The 18828-nt window shown below is 43.2% G+C and overlaps 1 protein-coding gene across 5 annotated transcripts in view; it reads right to left on the bottom strand.

Annotated features, from left to right (window-relative positions):
• Positions 1–10598, bottom strand: part of SCAF4 (SR-related CTD associated factor 4) — a 60498-nt gene extending 49900 nt beyond the window's left edge. For all 5 annotated transcript variants that reach the window (XM_060098563.1, XM_060098559.1, XM_060098562.1 and 2 more), the window contains exon 1: positions 10114–10598. In XM_060098563.1, coding sequence (XP_059954546.1) covers positions 10114–10143 — 30 coding nt within the window. In that variant the 5' untranslated portion in view covers positions 10144–10598. The remainder of the gene's footprint in view (positions 1–10113) is intronic.
• Positions 10599–18828: the final 8230 nt, after the last annotated feature.

Raw genomic sequence — 18828 nt, 5'->3', positions numbered from 1 at the left:
GGGATAAAATATTCCTTCCCCTAAAACATTTTGTTGACTGAGATTCTTGTTTTAAACTACTGCTGTGGTAACTGGTAAGTTTTTAATACATAAGCATCAAATCTGTACATTTTTATTATGTATCCTTTAATAAGCAATCTATTCTAAGTGGAATTTCATTAGGAAACCTTCCAGTTATATGATCAGTGAGTGCATAGAACATGCAGATTCGCTACACCTGTTCATTTGGAGAATGACTACAAGGAGGTTCAGGACAGCCTGCACTCTCCTCAAGGTCAGTTTACGTCTCCAATTCTGTAGTTCCTATGTATATATATTCGTATGTTTAAACCGTACGTTTAAAGTATGATAGCTGTTTGCAATTCTTCTTTCCTGATATATCTTTTTTTCTGGTGTAAATACTTAAAACCAGCCAGAATTAGTCTTGAACAAAGAAACACAAAGCTTGACGATCCATGGACAAAAATTATGGAGAATGCAATTACACATAATTTCAAAGATGTTCACCAATCATAATATAGACCTACATTGAAACTCTGGGTGAAAATATTTTAGTGAATTTTTTTTGGACTGAGAGGACATTTGGAAGTCACTAGAATCGATGCCAAAAAAAAGACATGGACAGTACTGTGATTTCTAGAATTTACTGTGAAGTGAGCTTTTTCTAAATTTCTGCTAAAGGAAACCTTATGTTTAAGACGCCCCAACTACTGTATATGTGTTGCTTCACATACAACCTTTAGTAATTAGAATTAATGAGAAGTGTTTTTTCAGTCACTTACAGGTGAAGATAAAATTGCTAAATTTGACTATAACTGTCTACTGAACTCAAATATTGTGAAAATCAACTGACAATCATTGACAAATATGCAGAAGTTAAGGCTTAAAAAGAAACTGGAATATTATTATTCATTACTGTGACAGAGCAGGATGTAGACAAAATTTTCTACTTTTATCAAGAAAGTATTAATGAAATTTAAAAATATTAATCAATAACTTCTCTCTGTTGTAATATTTATTTGTAACCGGCATGAAGTTCAAATTTCTTTCCTGGCCAATTTCCTGATTATTTCTGAGAATAGTTTTGTTGTAGAAGAGGAATGTGTTAAAAAAAAAAAAAAGAAGAAGAAAGAAAAAGAAAAAAGTCCTGCTCTGGACGTCAAATATGCTAGGTACACTACTGCTCTACGATCTCTTCCAAGTGACCCACATGAATTTACACCAAAAATCACAAATTATCCAAACACCAATTATAACTTTCAAGGGGTACTTGGATGGCCCTCCACTTTTCACTGAGCCCTGCTATCTCCCAACTGCCCCCCAGTCTAAACCTTGACTTTTTTTTTTTAAACATCTTTATTGGAGTATAAATGCTTACAATGGTGTGTTAGTTTCTGCTTTATAACAAAGTGAATCAGCTATACATATAACCCCATATCTCCACCTTCTTGCGTCTCCCTCCCCCCTTCCCTATCCCACCCCTCTAGGTGGTCACAAAGCACTGAGCTGATCTCCCTGTGCTATGCAGCTGCTTCCCACTAGCTATCGATTTTACATTTGGTAGTGTATATATGTCCATGCCACTCTTTCACTTCGTCCCAGCTTACCCTTCCCCCTCCCCGTGTCCTCAAGTCCGTTCCCTACGTCTGCATCTTTATTCCTGTCCTGCCCCTAGGTTCTTCATAACCATTTTTTTTTGATTCCCTATACATGTGTTAGCATATGGTATTTATTTTTCTCTTTCTGACTTACTTCACTCTGTATGACAGACTCTAGGTCCACCCACCTCACTACAAATAACTCAATTTCATTTCTTTTTATGGCTGAGAAATATTCCATTGTATATATGTGCCACATCTTCTTTATCCATTCATCTGTCGATGGACACTTAGGTTGCTTCCATGTCCTGGCTATTGTAAATAGAGCTGCAATGAACATTGTGGTATATGACTCTCTTTGAATTATAGTTTTCTCAGGGTATACGCCCAGTAGTGGGATTGCTGGGTCGTATAGTAGTTCTATTTTTAGTTTTTAAAGGAACCTCCATACTGTTCTCCATAGTGGCTTGGCTTCTAATTCTTAACTCCAGAGCTTCACTGGATTTCTTGCTGAATTCACTACTAACCTGTACAATGCTTCATCAGTATTATCAAAGTTTCTATGTATTTACCCATGAATTCACAAGCACCAATAAAGAGCTCTAACTATAACACAATAAAAAGTAATCGACAAACCATGCAAATATTGAAAAGGATCAAGGTGATTGGAGCATAATAAAGTATAATACTGTTTGAGCAATCTTCTAGTTCTCAAAAAAAAATTATGACAGTACATTTTAATTACACTTACTATTGGCACAGAAATGTAGACATGTCTCTTCAAGACTAAGCTCTCAACAGATCTTGGTATGGCCTAATACAAATTTAACTATTACCAACTCTACCAAAACTTCAACTGCTAATAGCTAAGCTGCTTATCCTATATACTACCTGATAAAATAGAGTAGCTTGTTTTAGGCTTATTATTAAATTTGCATGCTGTTGCTCTGAAGTATTCTATTAAAAAAAAAGATTCTTCATATTATCTCAATAAATGTTATCAATAACACTAAAAGTTCATCATTTATGTAACAACTTTTTTCCTATCATGTTATCAAGGTGTACCTGAAATGAGTTTTAAAAATGCAGGCAGACATCTATAGAAAAGTTACCTGTCACACAACTCAACATCAAAAAAAACCAAACCCAAACCAAAAATGGGCAGAAGACTTAAATAGACATTTTTCCAAAGACACACAGATGGCTAACAGGCACATGAGAAGATGCTCAACATCGCTAATTACTAGAGAAATGCAAATCAAAATGACAATGAGGTATCACCTCACATGGGTCAGAACGGCCAACATCAAAGTCTACAAATAAATGCTGGAGAGGGTATGGGGAAAAGGGAACTCTTCTACACTGTTCGTGGGAATGTAAACTGGCGCAGCCACTATGGAAAACAGTACGGAAGCTTCCTAAAAAACTAAATTAGAACTACCACATGATTCAGCAATTCTATTCCTGGGTATATATCCAGAAAAAACAAAAATTCTAATTCGAAAAGATACATGCACCCCAGCGTTCGATACCAGCACTATGTACAATAGCCAAGAGGCAGAAGCAACTTAAGTGCCCATCAACAGGTGCACGGATAAAGAAAATGTGGTATATATACACAACTGAATATTACTCAGCCATAAAAATGGAAATATTACCATTTGCGGCAATGTGGATGAACCTAGAGAATGTTTAGTGAAATAAGTCAGAGAAAGACACGTACTATATGATATCACTTATACATGGAATCTAAAAATAATACAATGAACCTATGTACAAAACAGAAACAGACTCCCAGAAACAGAAAACAAGCTTATGGTTACCAAAAAGCGGGGTGGGGGGGGTGGGGGGGTTATGGGATTAACAGATACAAATTGATAAGCAACAAGGATTTACTGTATAGCACAGAGATAACCAATGTTTTGTAATAATATAATAACGTATAATGGAATATAATCTGCAAAATAACCAGAATCTATGCTGCACACCGGAAACGAACACAATATTGTTAATCGACTATGCCTCAAAAAAAAAGTTTCCTGTAATGATTAAGTGAATTATATTCACTTGGATTCCATGTCAGAGGACAGCAACCTACAATTTGTACCTGGTAAGCAAAAAAACACTCCCACAAAAACATATATATACAGGGACTTCCCTGGTGGCGCAGGGGGTAAGATTCTGCCTGCTAATGCAGGGGACACGGGTTCGAGCCCTCTTGCAGGAAGATCCCACATGCCACAGAGCACCTAAGCCCGTGTGCCACAACTACTGAAGCCCGCACGCCTAGAGCCTGTGCTCCACAACGAGAAGCCCGTGCAGCAGCGACAAAGACCCAACGCAGCGAAAAACGAAACAAAAAAAACCCCACAAAACAAACAAAACATACACATACAAAAACCAACTACCATTTTGTCAACTTTTTATTAGGTACTTTTATCTCCTGAATTCTGTTTCACAAGGTTTATAAGCCAACTTTTCCATTACTCCAATTTTTCTCTGAATCAGTTCCTTATCATATGCCCACACGTTTTTCTGAAACAAAATACTAAACAAAATGAGAGACTAGGGAGAGGAATATTTTCAACAAGAACATCAGTGATAAATCCTGCTACAGAAAGCTCTGAAGAGCCAGCTTTATTCCACTCACCATAAAGCCAGACCTCTACTGTTGTCAGAGATAAGCAATTCTCCGAGTCAAGAAAGAGCAGAGAAACAAAACTATAACTCTTAGTATCCCAACTCCTGTGATTAACAGTGTGCCAATATCAAATGAGTCAAGAGAAACCTCCAATTTTACTTCTGTTGCCCTGGTCCTCCTCTACAGCTCTTCCACACAGTAAGAACCGTGTTTCAAATCTTTGTCCGCTTCTTAAGTAGACCTCTCAAAGAAGAAAGGAATGATCAAAAAGCAACCAGACTGACATTACAGGTTTAAAAAAAAGGGCTTAACATACAGTACTCATCATATGACCTAAATTCTAGAAGACAATCATGCCCAGTAATCAATAGGTAAAATATACAATAGCTCATACAGAACAATTTCCAGTGGGAATAGGAAGAGTGGCAGGCTCCCCAATGAGATGTGGAACTCCATTCTTCCTTCAGAGTAACATGATTCAAGACTGACAGCCCAAGTGAATAAGCAGCAAAGTCAATTCATGTATTAAAATTACTCATAAAATTTAACTTGTCTGATTTTAACGATAAACACAAATATAAAAGCACGCATATTTTCTTCCTGCACTTCCAAGTAGCATTTTATGCATACCACCTCGATACAGTAGTTCTCACAAAGTAACTCCAGGATCCTGGGGGTTGGTGGGGGGCGGTGTGGGGAAGAGGGTGTCTGAGTTCCTTTCAGTGGTCTGTGAGGTAAAAGCTGTTTTCATATCAATACTAAGACATTTCTTGCCCTTTTCATTCATTTTCTCTCAAGTATACAGCAGTTTTCCAGAGGCTACCTGATGCAAGAGACTGAATGAAAAAGTAGATACAAGAATTCAAGTTTTATTAAACGTAAGTTTAAATGAGATTTGCAAAAATATAAAACCATGTCACTCTTCTCACTAATTTTTTTTTGTTTTGGAAATGTTACTTTTCATTAGAAATGTTATTTATGTTAACATGTAATAGGTACATTATTTTTAATAAATGTTTCTCAGCTTAAATTTCTGATATGGTAAATATCAAGATATAACCCATAGATACAAAAGCTCTCTGTGGTCCTTAACTTTTAAGAGTTTAAAGGAGCCAAACTCCAAAGTTTGAGAACAGCTGTCCTAGAGAAACTCTTCCACAAAGAGACATGTTTGAGAAAGTTCACTGCAGTGTTTGTCAGTAACAAATGAGAAACAAATGTTCATCAACTGGGGAACCAGATAAATAAAATATGGTCTATTCAAATAACAGCATACTACACAGCAATTAGAAAGAACTAAATCTTAATATACAGTATTAATAATGTTTAAGCAAAAAAGCATTGAGGGGCCTCCCTGGTGGCGCAAGTGGTTGAGAGTCCGCCTGCCGATGCAGGGGATGCGGGTTCGTGCCCCGGTCTGGGAGGATCCCATGTGCCGCGGAGCGGCTGGGCCCGTGAGCCATGGCCGCTGGGCCTGCGCGTCCGGAGCCTGCGCGTCCGGAGCCTGTGCTCCGCAACGGGGGAGGCCACAACAGTGAGAGGCCCGCATACCGCAAAAAAAAAAAAAAAAAAAAAAAAAAAAAAAAAAAAAAAAAAAAAAGCATTGAGGAATATGTACAATATACTACTCATGTATATCAAAATATAGAATATTATATTGTTTACGGACCACAGAGATTGACATTATACTGAATTCATTACTTGATTGCTTCTGACGGGGCGGGGGGATAGAGAGGATGGGAGGAAAGAAGGACTTCATAATACTTTATTTTAAAATTAAAAACACATAAAATAATAACAACTGTCGATTCTTGTTATATTCTCTGCACTTTTTTTGTACTTTAAACATCTTAAAATCACAGATACTGCCAAAAAAAAAAAAAAGTGAGGGAGAGGGAAGAGCTCTTCTTTTGGATTTAGTGAAGACTGATTAAAGGCTAAAAATGCAATCTACGGATTTAAAAAATCCTATCTATAACCTTTATCCATTCAACAAACTTATGAACTACCAAACCCTTTATATGAAGGAGTGTATATAAACATAGTAGAACACAATTAAGTTATCACTGATTTTTTTTACTCATCTTTCCATCTTTTACAATACTTAACAGTGTCTCGCCATGAAAGTCCTGTCAAAATGCCTTTAATAACCTTGCCTTTTTTATCTTCCTTCCTCTCTTATCACAGATATACTGACCTCTTTTACCTGTGCCTCAGATCTGTCCCATTCCTCTCATCCACAATTTTGCTCTAAGTTAACCAATCCCTCTAGCTGCTTTAAACTATGCTTTTTTTTTTGCACATCCCCTCCCCCTCAACATGCTTTAACTTCTATGCCCATCTAATGGAGACCAGGGCTTGAACACCACTTACTTAGGTTAAGACTTTATATATACACTATATAAACATACCAAAGGGCTAGCACCAGTGCCTACTACACGGTTAATTATTCTTCCTTCCCTTCATCCTTGAAGCCACTTTTCCCAGGGAATACCTCACCATCAAGCTTCTAGAACAACAACAACAAAAACAAACAAAAAACCCCAACTACTTTACATCTGCTACCTCTTATTTCCTTCTCTTTCCCATCACCATTCAACTTTAAACTACAGGTTCCGTTACCCTCAAAGAATTTTGTGGCGTTTTTCTTACTTAAGTCTTAACCTGTGACCACTCCCTTGGTATTATGTAAAATATTATCTTCAGGCAGGAATTAAGAGGGGACCATCTGTATTCAAATCTCAGCACTGCCATTAACTAGTAGTATGCCCTTGAGAGAATTATTATTCAGCTTCTTTGAAAATCAGTTTTCTCACCTATAAATGGATGTCTACGCAAGGTTGTAGGAGTATTAACTTAGATATGTATATATAAAGTGACTGGCATGCTATATAGATGCTTATTAAATATTAATTCCTTTGTGTCCCCCTCTCAATTTTCTCTAGGGCACATCTGAGAGTGACTCCCTGATGTCTCCCTCTAACTCTTGCTTCCAAGTTTGAGTCCTACATGACCAAATGCTTGCCAAAAATTTCTACATGACTGTTCCACTCAAACTTAAGCTATTCAAAGTCGAGCATATTTTCCCGTCCCCTAAATAAACTTTTGATGACTGCTTGCCGTGTTAACAGCATCCCCCCTCTCCCAGCACTCAGAATGTGGGGGCAAAAGGTGCTTCTAAACCTACCAGATGTCAAGTCCATGGATTCTTCTGGTCCACATCCTTCCCCTCCTCTCTACTCCCTCTACAGACATGCCAAGTTCAGATTCTACTTGCTTCTCCTACCTCAGTCCCAAACCCACCAAATTTCTCCAAACCTCTGCCTTCTACAATATATACTACAAATCAAGCAGTATTTTGATTATCACTCCACGGCCTGGAAAAAAAAATGGAATTCAAACACATTAGAGATGTGAAACTTGTCAGACCCAAAATTATTGATACCTTAATGATTCTTACTTTCCAGTAGTCTCAGGAGTCAAACTACTGTTCCTTACTTCTCACTACTGTAGCCTCTGAATTACTTTTCCTACACCTTCGGAAATCCTGAGACTGACACTTTCTTCTCCACCCAAGTCTAATTCCCCACGGCCATCCCACAGTACTCTACAAGGGCCCCAAAGGAAGCCATTCTATCCCATATTAAAGCTACTTACCTAAGCTTTGTGTCCTCTATTAGTTTAGGCTCCTATGGGACAGAGATCCTCAGTAGTAGTGCCATCGTATTAAGCACACAGCTTTACAGCTAAGCAGGTTCTCAAAAGTTTGCAAAATGAAGATTTGGGAGATTTGAAGTTACAGATTTGAACTAATCAATAACATTTCATGAATGGGGGGAATTAACTGAGAAGCACTACAATCAGGCAGGCACAAGGAGATGGATTTTAAAGTCAGACTATTTTCTCCAGAAAAAAGTGTTTTGGGAAGAAAGTCTGGCAGAAGAGAGTTGGAATTGGTAACATACACCTAACATAATGCAATTTGAAGTGATAAAGACTAGGAATGGAAATAGAAATTATTTAAAGAGGAAAATGATCAATGATAAGAAAATTCTCACTTTGTACATTTTAAAAGGTTAAAATACCATTTTCCTTTTTCAAGGAGTCAGTATCATTCCTAATTTTGGTTTTCAAAGTAAAAACTACTGATGACATTTTTCCAGAATTAACATAAGACACTTTGCTTAATAATGTGCTTAATGTGAACTTCCATAATGTCTCAATCAGAATTAAATACTTCTTATCTTAAGAATACACTAAAAACCCTCCTCTCTGTTCGTTAAAACCATTCAAAAAGTTTTTATCTTGAGAAAGAAATGTACTTATCTTCTAAAAAATTGTACCATTTGTATAAATTCTCATTCATTCAACAAGTATTTGCCAACCATGTGCTATGCTGGGCGGGGAGGAAGCAAAGAACAGAAACTCCCTGCCCTCATGAAGCCAACATTCCAGTGTATTTTGCCTTAAGGAAACAAAGTCAACCCTGAAACCTTTGGGGCATTATCACAAATTCTCTAGCCATCAAAAATCAGGAAATGCTATTTCGTCATTTTGAAAATAATCAATACTGAACTTTACAAGACACTGCCCAACTTCTGCAGTTAAGACATGTTATGTATCCATCAGTTGAAGACAAATCATTTCTAGGATAATTGATAAAGCAATAAACGGTGTTAACTGCAGTGTTAGTGGAGGGTACGATATTACAGCACTGCAAAGTGAAAGTTACTGCACCCGAATTCTGTCACAAGTGAAACTACAAAAATCTCACTGTGAGATGCAGCAAGTTTTTAACGCTGTCCCAAGACATCTAGCACTACACTACTACATCTGACTTCTTCAGTGCTGGGTTTATCTTTAGTATTTGGAAAAGGAAGATAATCCAACTCAACACATGACAATTGTTTCCATTCTGTAACTACATTTTATATCATCAATGGTCAAGACCTCTCCCCTCAAATCGATTCTGAAAAATAGAAATGTGTGGACTCTACGCTTCAAAAACAGCACCTGGAATGTTTGGAGATACAACCAGAGAGCTTTAGGGCGGCAGGCAGCTTTGTTCCCGGTTTTGGGAGGTTTTCACATGTAAATGTTCCCAAAGAAGGGAGCCGAGGATTAACTACCGCGAGAAGGGTGCGAGGGTGGGGGACTGGAGGCCAAAGCCGGCATTCTAGCGGTCTAAGGCGGAGCGAATACTCTTCTCTCCCATTCAACTTTTTAGGTATCACGTTGGGGCCACAGAGCCCATAAGAGGGTTGGTTGGGTTCACGACCCGGTAGGATAAGGAGCCCCGTTTATTAAGCCCATTTCCCAAGTGTAGGAATCCCGGAGGAGGGGGATGAACACCCTCTCCAACTCCTCCCCGACCCGGGATCAGAGTCCAGCCGCTGTCGCGCCGCGGCCCGAGCAACAGGAGAGCCGAGGCCGCCGCTCCGCCAGCCCTGCGACCAGCAGATGCTCCGGCTCCCCCCGCCCCCTACGCCCGCCCGCGCTTCTTTCTTAGCCCCTTGCGGGCTCCCGGTACCGCGAAGCCAATAACGGGGCTGGGAGCAGAGAGCGAGAGCACCCGGACCTGAAAGGGGGCGAAGTTAGAGGCGCCGGCGCCGACGCGGGCTGGAGGAGGCCGGAAGGGGGCGAGAGGGGCAGCCCGAGGTCGCCGCCCGGGAGTGGGAGGTGGGGGAGGGGTGTGTGGGGTCGGCCTCCGCGACCTCCCCGGGCCACAGGCCGCTCCGCGCAGGCCCCGCCGCCCCGGAACCGGGACAGGAAGCGTCCCCACCCCGACCTAAGCTTTAAACCTCCGGCGGCAGGAGAAACGACGCCCCAACTCCCCGGCAGGCCCGGCACCCTCCTGTTCCAAGCACCCCTCACCTCTTGGTTGAAGGCGTTGACGGCGTCCATGTTCGCGCTGCGGCGGCGGCTGATCCGGGCCCGCCGGTCACATAGACCTCGCGCCGCGGCGGAGCGGGGCCGGGGAACCGGCCGGGCCTGAGGGGCCGGCGGAGGCGATGAGCTGCGGAGCTGGAGGCCGGGCAGGAAGAGGCTGCGGCCGAGGCGGCGGGGCGGGCGGCCGAGGCAGAGGCGGCGGGGTGGCGGGCCCCCTCTCAGTCCCGTTCGGAGGATGAGGAAAAAGAGGCGGCGGCGGCGGCCCTGGGCTCCAACATGTCCGTTTGGTGGTGGCGGCTGCGCTCTGCGTCTCGCTGACACGGCCCCTCGCGCCCTCACGCACTGGCCCACACTGGCCCGACCGGCAAGCGGGCGGGCCTCTCTCTCCACCTCGCCAGCGGGATGGCGGCAGCTGCCCGAGTCCACGCCGCGCGGGGCACCCTGGGACGGCTCGGGCCTCCCAGCTCTTCCTGTGCCCGGCTCCAGCCCCGCCCCTCCCGCCCCGCCCACGCTGGCCCCGCCCCGCCCCGTCCCGCCCCGCGCGTGCGCGCGCGCCGCCCGCCCAGCAGCTAGCGCGTGACGCCGGGCTACCGAGCGCTTTCCCGCCCGTTGCGGCCGCGGGCCGAGAAGTCGGCTTAGCCCAGAGACTGGGTCCCCGAGAGGGGCGCCGGAGAGCGCGGGATCCCAGGTCCAGGAGTCTGGCACGGAGAGGGCCAGTGCACACGCGCGCCCCTGCCCGACACGACGCTCCCTGGTGCGTTTTTGTGTGCCATTCTGCCCAGGCAGGCCCTGCACCCGTCAGGGCTGGCGGGCTCGGAGCCACTTGCCCTCCGCTGCCTGGAACAAAGGGCTCAGGATTTGACCTCAGCTCGCTGGGCGTGCATTTGCAGGCTCCCGTGCAGGCTGTGCCGATGCAGTCCTGTGTCTGCCCTAATAGTGAGGGTTAAATCTGCCTGAGCTGAAGCCCCAAGAAGGACGTGCAGGCACTGGATATCCACGCAGGCCTAAAGGGACCCCTGTGCAGCCTTGTGCCGCGAGAGGAGTGGATGCGCTAAACACTAATATCGATTCCCCAAACCACGGTGTTTCCTTTTAGGTGGAAAGACTTGTTCTGATTAACTTCCCTTGCAACCTACTGCCTGCCGGGCACTGTGCTGGGTTCTGGGAATATGGAAATTAAAAGATACTTTTCTTTCCCGCAGGCAGCTCGATTTAGTGGGAGAGGACAGGCAGGTTTGTGAGCAGGTAATAACTGAAGCATAAGTGTTAGGGCAGAGACTCTGTGGAACAAAGGACAAAGATATTCATCTGACTGGAAGTCCAGGAAAGCTTTTTAGAGGAAGTGGCACCCGAGCTACATCTGAAAGAAGCAGCAAGAGTGGTTGGAGAAGGCACTGTGGCCTGACTGAGCTTGACGAGTACTGTGGCCTTACCCAAGGAGGACGAGCTGGAGCTTAGGGAGTAAGGGGGAGGACTGAGACCAGGTCCTGAAGAGCCTCTGTGTCCTTCCAAGGAGTTTGGATTTTGTCCCCAAGGCAGTGGGAAGCCATGGAAAGCTTTTAAGAGGAGAGTGGTGTCAGGCAATATGCTCTTTCACGACTAATGTGTAGAGTAGCGAGAGTGGGGTCAGGGAAAGCATAGCCCTAGCCCTCAGCCCAGGGGATGCTGAGAGCTTAAGGCAATGGATTAGAGGAGAGACAAGGTCAGATACTTAAGAAGGGGAATGGATGGGTTGGGAAAGAACAACTATGAGGTTAAGGAAGAGGGAGGTATCAGGGAGGATGCTGTAGGTATTGGCTTGGTGAAGGACATGCGTGGTGGGTTTATAAGTTAGGGAATATATGGGTAGGAAGGAATGGGTTTGAGTGAAGGCACAGTCACGGTTTAACACTTGTAGATTGTTTACCATGTGCCAGGGTCTATCTGACATGCTATTCTGTGTTATTTCATTTAATCTTAACGGGCTTCTGTATGACGTGGCTATTGGTGATGCCCCTGTTTTATAGTTGAAGAAGTGAGACCCAATTCAGTTAACTAATATGCCCAAGGCCAGATGATCTCCTGGTGCCTGGGGAGTTTGAGCTGCCCCTGGCGCAAATAAGTGAAGGTGTCTAAGAGGCAGTTGGGTAAACACGTGTGGAGTCAGGAGAGATGGCTGAGAGGAGGTGGAGATCTGGGAGTCAGGAGTGCAAACCATGCTGGGAGGAGCTGAAACTGACAAAGGGACACGAAACGGGAAACCCAGCTATGTGAGGGGTAAGAAGCTAGAGTGAGAAGAGGCCGAGAAAGAGCACGGGAGAATTGGTCAGCCTGGTCCGGTGCTGAAGGTAGAAGTCAGCAAGATAAAGGTTAGAAAGTACCTGCTAGCAACTGGGACCTCAGGAGGAACGTTGGCAGGAGTGGAGAGGGCCGAAGCCAAACTGATGTGCCCTCGAGAAGGGAATGCAGGGACTTCCTTGGTGGCACAGTGGATAAGACTCCGCACTCCCAATGCAGGGAGCCCAGATTCGATCCCTGGTCCGGGAACTAGATCCCACATGCATGCCACAACTAAGAGTTCTCATGCCACAACTGAGGAGCCATGGAGCCGCAACTGAGGACCCCCCCTTGCCACAATTAAGACCAGGTGCAGGGACTTCCCTGGTGGTGCAGTGGTTAAGAACCCACCTGCCAATGCAGGGGACACGGGTTTGATCCCTGGTCTGGGAAGAACCCACATGCCACGGAGCAACTAAGCCCGTGCGCCACAACTACTGAGCCTGCGAGCCACAACAACTGAGCCCTCGTGCCACAACTACTGAAGCCTGCACGCCTAGATCCCGTGCTCTGCAACAAGAGAAGCCACCTCAGTGAGAAGCACACCCACTGCAACAAAGAGTAGCCCCCGCTCTCTGCAACTAGAGAAAGCCCGCATGCAGCAACAAAGAACCAACACAGCCAAAAATAAATAAATTAAAAAAAAAGACCCGGTGCAACCAAATAAGTAAATAAATATTAAAAAAAAAAAAAAAAGAAGGGAAGGCAGCAGGAGATATTTTACAGCCTTGACTGTGAAGGCAAGTTTGTGAGGGCCCCAGGGAAAAGCTGCCAGATGAAGGAAGAGTATACTTATTTCTTTTAGGATGTGAGATGTGTACTCTTAATTATTTGTTGAAGGAAAAAAAATATTCTTCGGGGGTCCATCTATCATCTACTTCGTTGCACTCCCTTTTTATCTCTCAGCTGAACTACAATTATATTTTTTTAAGCCCATTTTGCTTCTCTCAGAGTAGTCATACGTAGGACCACCAACATTGCATTAGAAAATATAGTTCTTGGGGACTTCCCTGGCGGTCCAGTGGTTAAGACTCCGCTCTTCCACTGTAGGGGGCACGGGTTTGATCCCGAGAGCTATGCGGTATGGCCAATAAAAAAGAAAATATAGTTCTTAGTAGATCTACCCTTTGGCTTTTCTGGATCTCCATTGTCTACCAAACCCTGTCCAAGACCCCCATATCATGTTGCCAGCCTACTGCCAGGGCACAACCCAAGTTTTGTCATTTCCTGGACACATCTGGGAATTGACACAGCTTGCCTTTTTGCTCTCAAGTAAAATCTCTCCCGGCTCTTCCATGTAGGCAGGCCCATTTAGCATCAGGCTGATATTCAGACATTACCTCCTTTCAATCATTAATCACTTATCATGCATCTACTTTTTGTCAGGCACTGTGCTGAAAAGCTTCCCCACTCTCCTCCTAGCCAGACTCAACGTCTCCCACCATATGCTTCCATGACCCGGCTATAGCACATCTTACCTTGTCTTGTTATTATCGGAAAAAGTCTGCTGTGCCCTTGCCCTTCCCCTCCCTCTTTCTGTGAACAGTGGCAGATCTTAAAAATGGGCCCACAAAGCCTAATGGAATTCCTTCTCCCCCCCAGCTCATATCTGCAATCTTCTTTCCTCCTGTGAGTCAGGGAAATGGATTTGCCTAAGGAAGTTTGAAGTCTTGAGCTGGGGGGAAGGTGGTGAGTTCAGCTTCAGACATTTTGCATTTGGGACTCAATGCATGATAGCTATTGAGCTCTGTAATGGCTTCTGAACTGAGGGACTGATGGCCAGGAGGAGAACATTTCCTGTGCACCACTCTACTGAGATTTGAACATATAAGGAACAAGATTTGACATCTAATATCCTTGTGTTTGAGGTACATAATTTAGATTTAGGGGGTTCTTTTCTTTATAGAGTTGTTTGGTTTATATGTTGTGGTGTTTGGGAGGTCTTTTAAACAAGTTGTTTGGGGAATATGTGTTATCGACTAGGCTTTGGGTGCCTTGGCAGCATTTTCTACCATTTTTCTTTTCAGAAGATACAGGCAGCACCTCTATCTGCTTTGGGACGTCTGGCAACCACTTGCAGAACTACTGCTGGACATCCATCTCTGTCTCTCCAGGCACACAAGTGAAATCATACAATAGGAAATTAGGGGCTAATAACAAAAACTCATGAGATCTGTCCTTTGTGAGCACACCTTGAAGCAGTAGGAATGCAGCCTATTAAAAAGATGACTGGAGGATCATAAATGCATGCGACAAGAATCAGCAAGACATTTTATCCACTTGCAAACTTGCCTTCTCTCAAAGAACATAGATTTAAACAGATTCTTGTATTCATAATGTGGGTGTGGAAATAGACAGTTCTGAAAAGCCATTCCAAACAAACTTGTTTTCAAAAAGAGTAGATGAAATCAATATTCAGAGGAAAGAAAAGATGGCATTCCGAAAGTAGTATCTGGTTAATTCTGTGCCCTTCACATGTCAACTCATTCTCTTGAAAGGAATGCTGGCTACAGTCTGCAGGTGTGGAGAATACAGAAAGAAAGCATCTCACTCCTGAAGAGTCCAGAAGAACATTCATAGATAAGAATCCAAGAGAAAACAGATTCTTTCTAATGCGTTACCCCATATACTTTCTGGAGCAAGTATAAACTAATGATACTGTACAAGATTCTTCCTTTCTTCTTGGTCTGCTTTCCTTCTCTGGCCAGCTTCCTCCCCTTCCTGAGATTTCACCTGACACCTCTGTGACCCCTCTCCATCCCCACTTAGAGATCTGAAATCCCTCCTGGTTTACAACTGCATTTCCAGCTACCCACTAGAAAATTCCACATGGACGTCCGTCCCCCTCTGTCCCCAAGGGACCCACCTGATTCCTTTTTGTGTCAATCTCTATCTCCATGCCCTTTATGTTGTTAGTGCCAAAATAGTGGAACAAACTATGAGGAAAACAGGAAGTGGAAGAAAGAAGAGCTCAATATCAGTTGGGGTGATGGGATTTTAGAGAATTTTCACTTTCTTCTTAATTTTTCAGCACTTTCTAGACTCCGTACAGAAGGCATGTATTACCTCTGTAATCATAAAGAGTAAGCTCCTTACAAAAAGAAATCACACAGATAAGTGTGTAGCAACCCTGAAGTGTTTTGAATAGACAATCTTAGTTATGATAGTAAACATATGAGCATATGAGTAATGTATTAGGGTTCTCCAGAGAAACAGACCATTAGAATAAATATATATACGTATATATTAAAATATATATTCTCTCTATATATTCTCATATATATACCATTAATATATATATTTTTTTCTCCATATATATTTTATATAGAGTTGATCATTGAAAAATACAGGTTTGAACTATGTGGGTCCCCTTATATGCAGATTTTTTTCAGTAAATATATAGTTGGCCCTACATATCCTCAGGTTCTGCATCCACAAATTCAACCAAATGTGGATAGCAAACTTAATACATCAACCACAGTTGGTAGAATCTGTGGATGCAGAATCGGTGAATACAGACGGCAGACTATGGGACTTGAGCATCCCTAGGTATTGGTATCCACAACAGGTCCTGGAACTAATCTCCCTCAGACACCAAGGGATGACTGTATATGGAGATACATATATACATAAAATCTGCCATCTAGAGTATCAAGAAAGCTGGTGGGGAACTTCCCTGGTGGTGCAGTGGTTAAGAATCTGCCTGCCAATGCAGGGGACACAGGTTCAAACCCTGGTCCAGGAAGATCCCACATGCTGCGGAGCAACTAAGCCCGTGTGCCACAGCTACTGAGCCTGCGCTCTAGAGCCTGCGAGCCACAACTACTGAAGCCTGCACGCCTAGAGCCCGTGCTCCGCAACAAGAGAAACCACCACAATGAGAAGCCCATGCACCGTAATGAAGAGTTGCCCCCGCTCGCCGCAACTAGAGAAAGCCTGCATACAGCAACGAAGACCCAACACAGCCAAAAATAAATAAACTCATAAAAAAAAACCCCCACAAAACTTAAGGCCCTTAAAAACACAAAATATTATTTTTTTTAAAAAAAGGAAAGAAAACTGGTGGGCAGTCCTAGGCCATGGCCTGAAAACCAGTGCAAGGGCAGGAGAAGATGAGATGTCCCACCTCTTGCAGTGAGGCAGGAAAAAAAAGAGCTAATTCCTCCATTTTCCACCTCTGTTCTATTCAGACCCTCAGTGGATTGGCTGATGCCCACCAGCATTGGAGAGGGCGTTCTATTTTTGTGGTCCCATCAGTTCAGACGCTAATCTCATCCAAAACACCGTCACAGGCACACCCAGTAATAACTTATCTCGGTATCTGGTGGCCCAGGCCAGATGACACAGAAAATTAACCATCAAAAGTAACTGCTAAAGGAAAACAGTTTCTTTTAGCCATATTCTGTCTTACTTAAGAATAGGGATCTAAGATTCTTTTTCCAAAATTGAAATATTAAAATTGTCTTGACTGAAGTGAAATGTCACCTCTCAGGACTGAACTACCCCAATCGAACATTTGCCCTTTTATTCATTCATTCACAAAATAAAGGCAAACACCTACTATGGACAGGCACTGCACTGGGTATTTAGGATACTGCAGTAAGCAAAAACGGATACATTCCAGGACTACTCTGGTGGCACAGTGGTTAAGAATCCGTCTGCCAATGCAGGGGACACGGGTTCAATCCCTGGTCTGGGAGAATCCCACATGCCGCGGAGCAACTAAGCCTGTGCACCATAACTACTGAGCCTGCTCTCTAGAGCCTGTGTGCCACAACTACTGAGCCTGCATGCCGCAACTACTGAGCCCGTGTGCCACAACTACTGAAGCCTGTGCACCTAGAGCCTGTGTTCTGCAACAAGAGAAGCCACCACAATGAGAAGCCTGCGCACCACAACGAAGCGTAGCCCCCGCTCGACGTAACTAGAGAAAGCCTGTGCACAAACAGATAGATTCCTTCCTCATGGACTACTTCCCCAGAGTCTAATACCTGGCCCTGATGTTGAGCATTTTTTCATATGCATATTGGCCATTTATACATGATCATGTCTTGCGGGAAGACAGTTTTATGTTTTTCTAGCCACTCTGTATGTCTTTTATTTATTTTTCTTGTTTGTACTTAGTCCTCCAGTACAATTTTATTGTATTTTATTTTTCATCTTTATTGGAGTATAATTGCTTTACAATGTTGTGTTAGTTTCTGCTGTACAAAAAAGTGAAACAGCTATATGTATACATATATCCCCATATCCCCTCCCTCATGAGCCTCCCTCCCACCCTCCCTATCCCACCCCTCTAGGCAATTTTAAGTAAAAGAAGGGAAAGGTGGACATCTTTATCCTGTGTCTTATCTCAGGGGTAAACATTCTTTCACCATTACATTGTTAGCTGTAGGTTTTTCATAGATAACAGGTTGAGGAAGTTCCTTTCTATTAGTTTCTTGAGAGTTTTTTAAAAAAATCTTTTAAATCGAGTGGGTGTTATATTGTGTCAGATGCAGTTTCCATGTCTATTGAGAGGCTCGTATGGTTTTTCTATTTTATTCTGTTTTAATGGTGAATTACATTGATTGGTTTTTGAATGTTAAACCAACCTGGCATTCCTGAACACATACCACTGGTCACGGGGTATTACCCTTTTTATACATTGCTGGATTCAGTCTGCAAATATTCCGTCAAGAATATTAACTTCTATGTTTATGAGTGATATTGGTTTGTAGTTTCTTTTTCTTTTTTTTTTTTTTGCGGTACTGTTGTGGCCTCTCCCGTTGTGGAGCACAGGCTCCGGACGCACAGGCTCAGCAGCCATGGCTCACGGGCCCAGCCGCTCCACGGCACGTGGGATCCTCCCGGATCAGGGCACGAACCTGTGTCCCCCTGCATCAGCAGGCGGACTCTCAACCACTGCACCACCAGGGAAGCCCTATAGTTTCTTTTTCTTGTAATGGTTTTGGTGTCCGAATAGTCTGTCCTCATCAAGTGTGTTGAGAAGTAGTTCCTCCCTTCTCTATTTTCTGAAAGAGTTTGCATAGAATTGCTATTATTTCTTCCTTAAGATTTTGTTAGAATTCACCAGTGAAACCATCTGGGCCTAAAGTCTTCTTTATGGAAAGGTTTTATATTAATAATTCAATTTTAAAAATTGATATAGGGCTCTTTGTGTGCTCTATTTTTTGGAGCCAGTTTTGATCATTTGTATTTTTTGAGAAATGGGTCTATTTAAAGGTTGATGATCTATTGGCATAAAGTTTTTCATAATATTCTCTTATTATCCTTTTTATGCCTGTGGTGATATTGCCTCTTTCAATCCTGATGTTGGTCATTTGAATGTTCTTTTTAGAATTTTCTTGTTCAGTGTAGTTAGAGGTTTACTTATCTTGTTGA

This window comes from Mesoplodon densirostris, chromosome 5, assembly GCF_025265405.1.
Source record: "Mesoplodon densirostris isolate mMesDen1 chromosome 5, mMesDen1 primary haplotype, whole genome shotgun sequence".
In the NCBI taxonomy this organism is placed as follows: Eukaryota; Metazoa; Chordata; class Mammalia; order Artiodactyla; family Ziphiidae; genus Mesoplodon; species Mesoplodon densirostris.
This window is presented reverse-complemented; position numbering and strand designations above follow the sequence as displayed.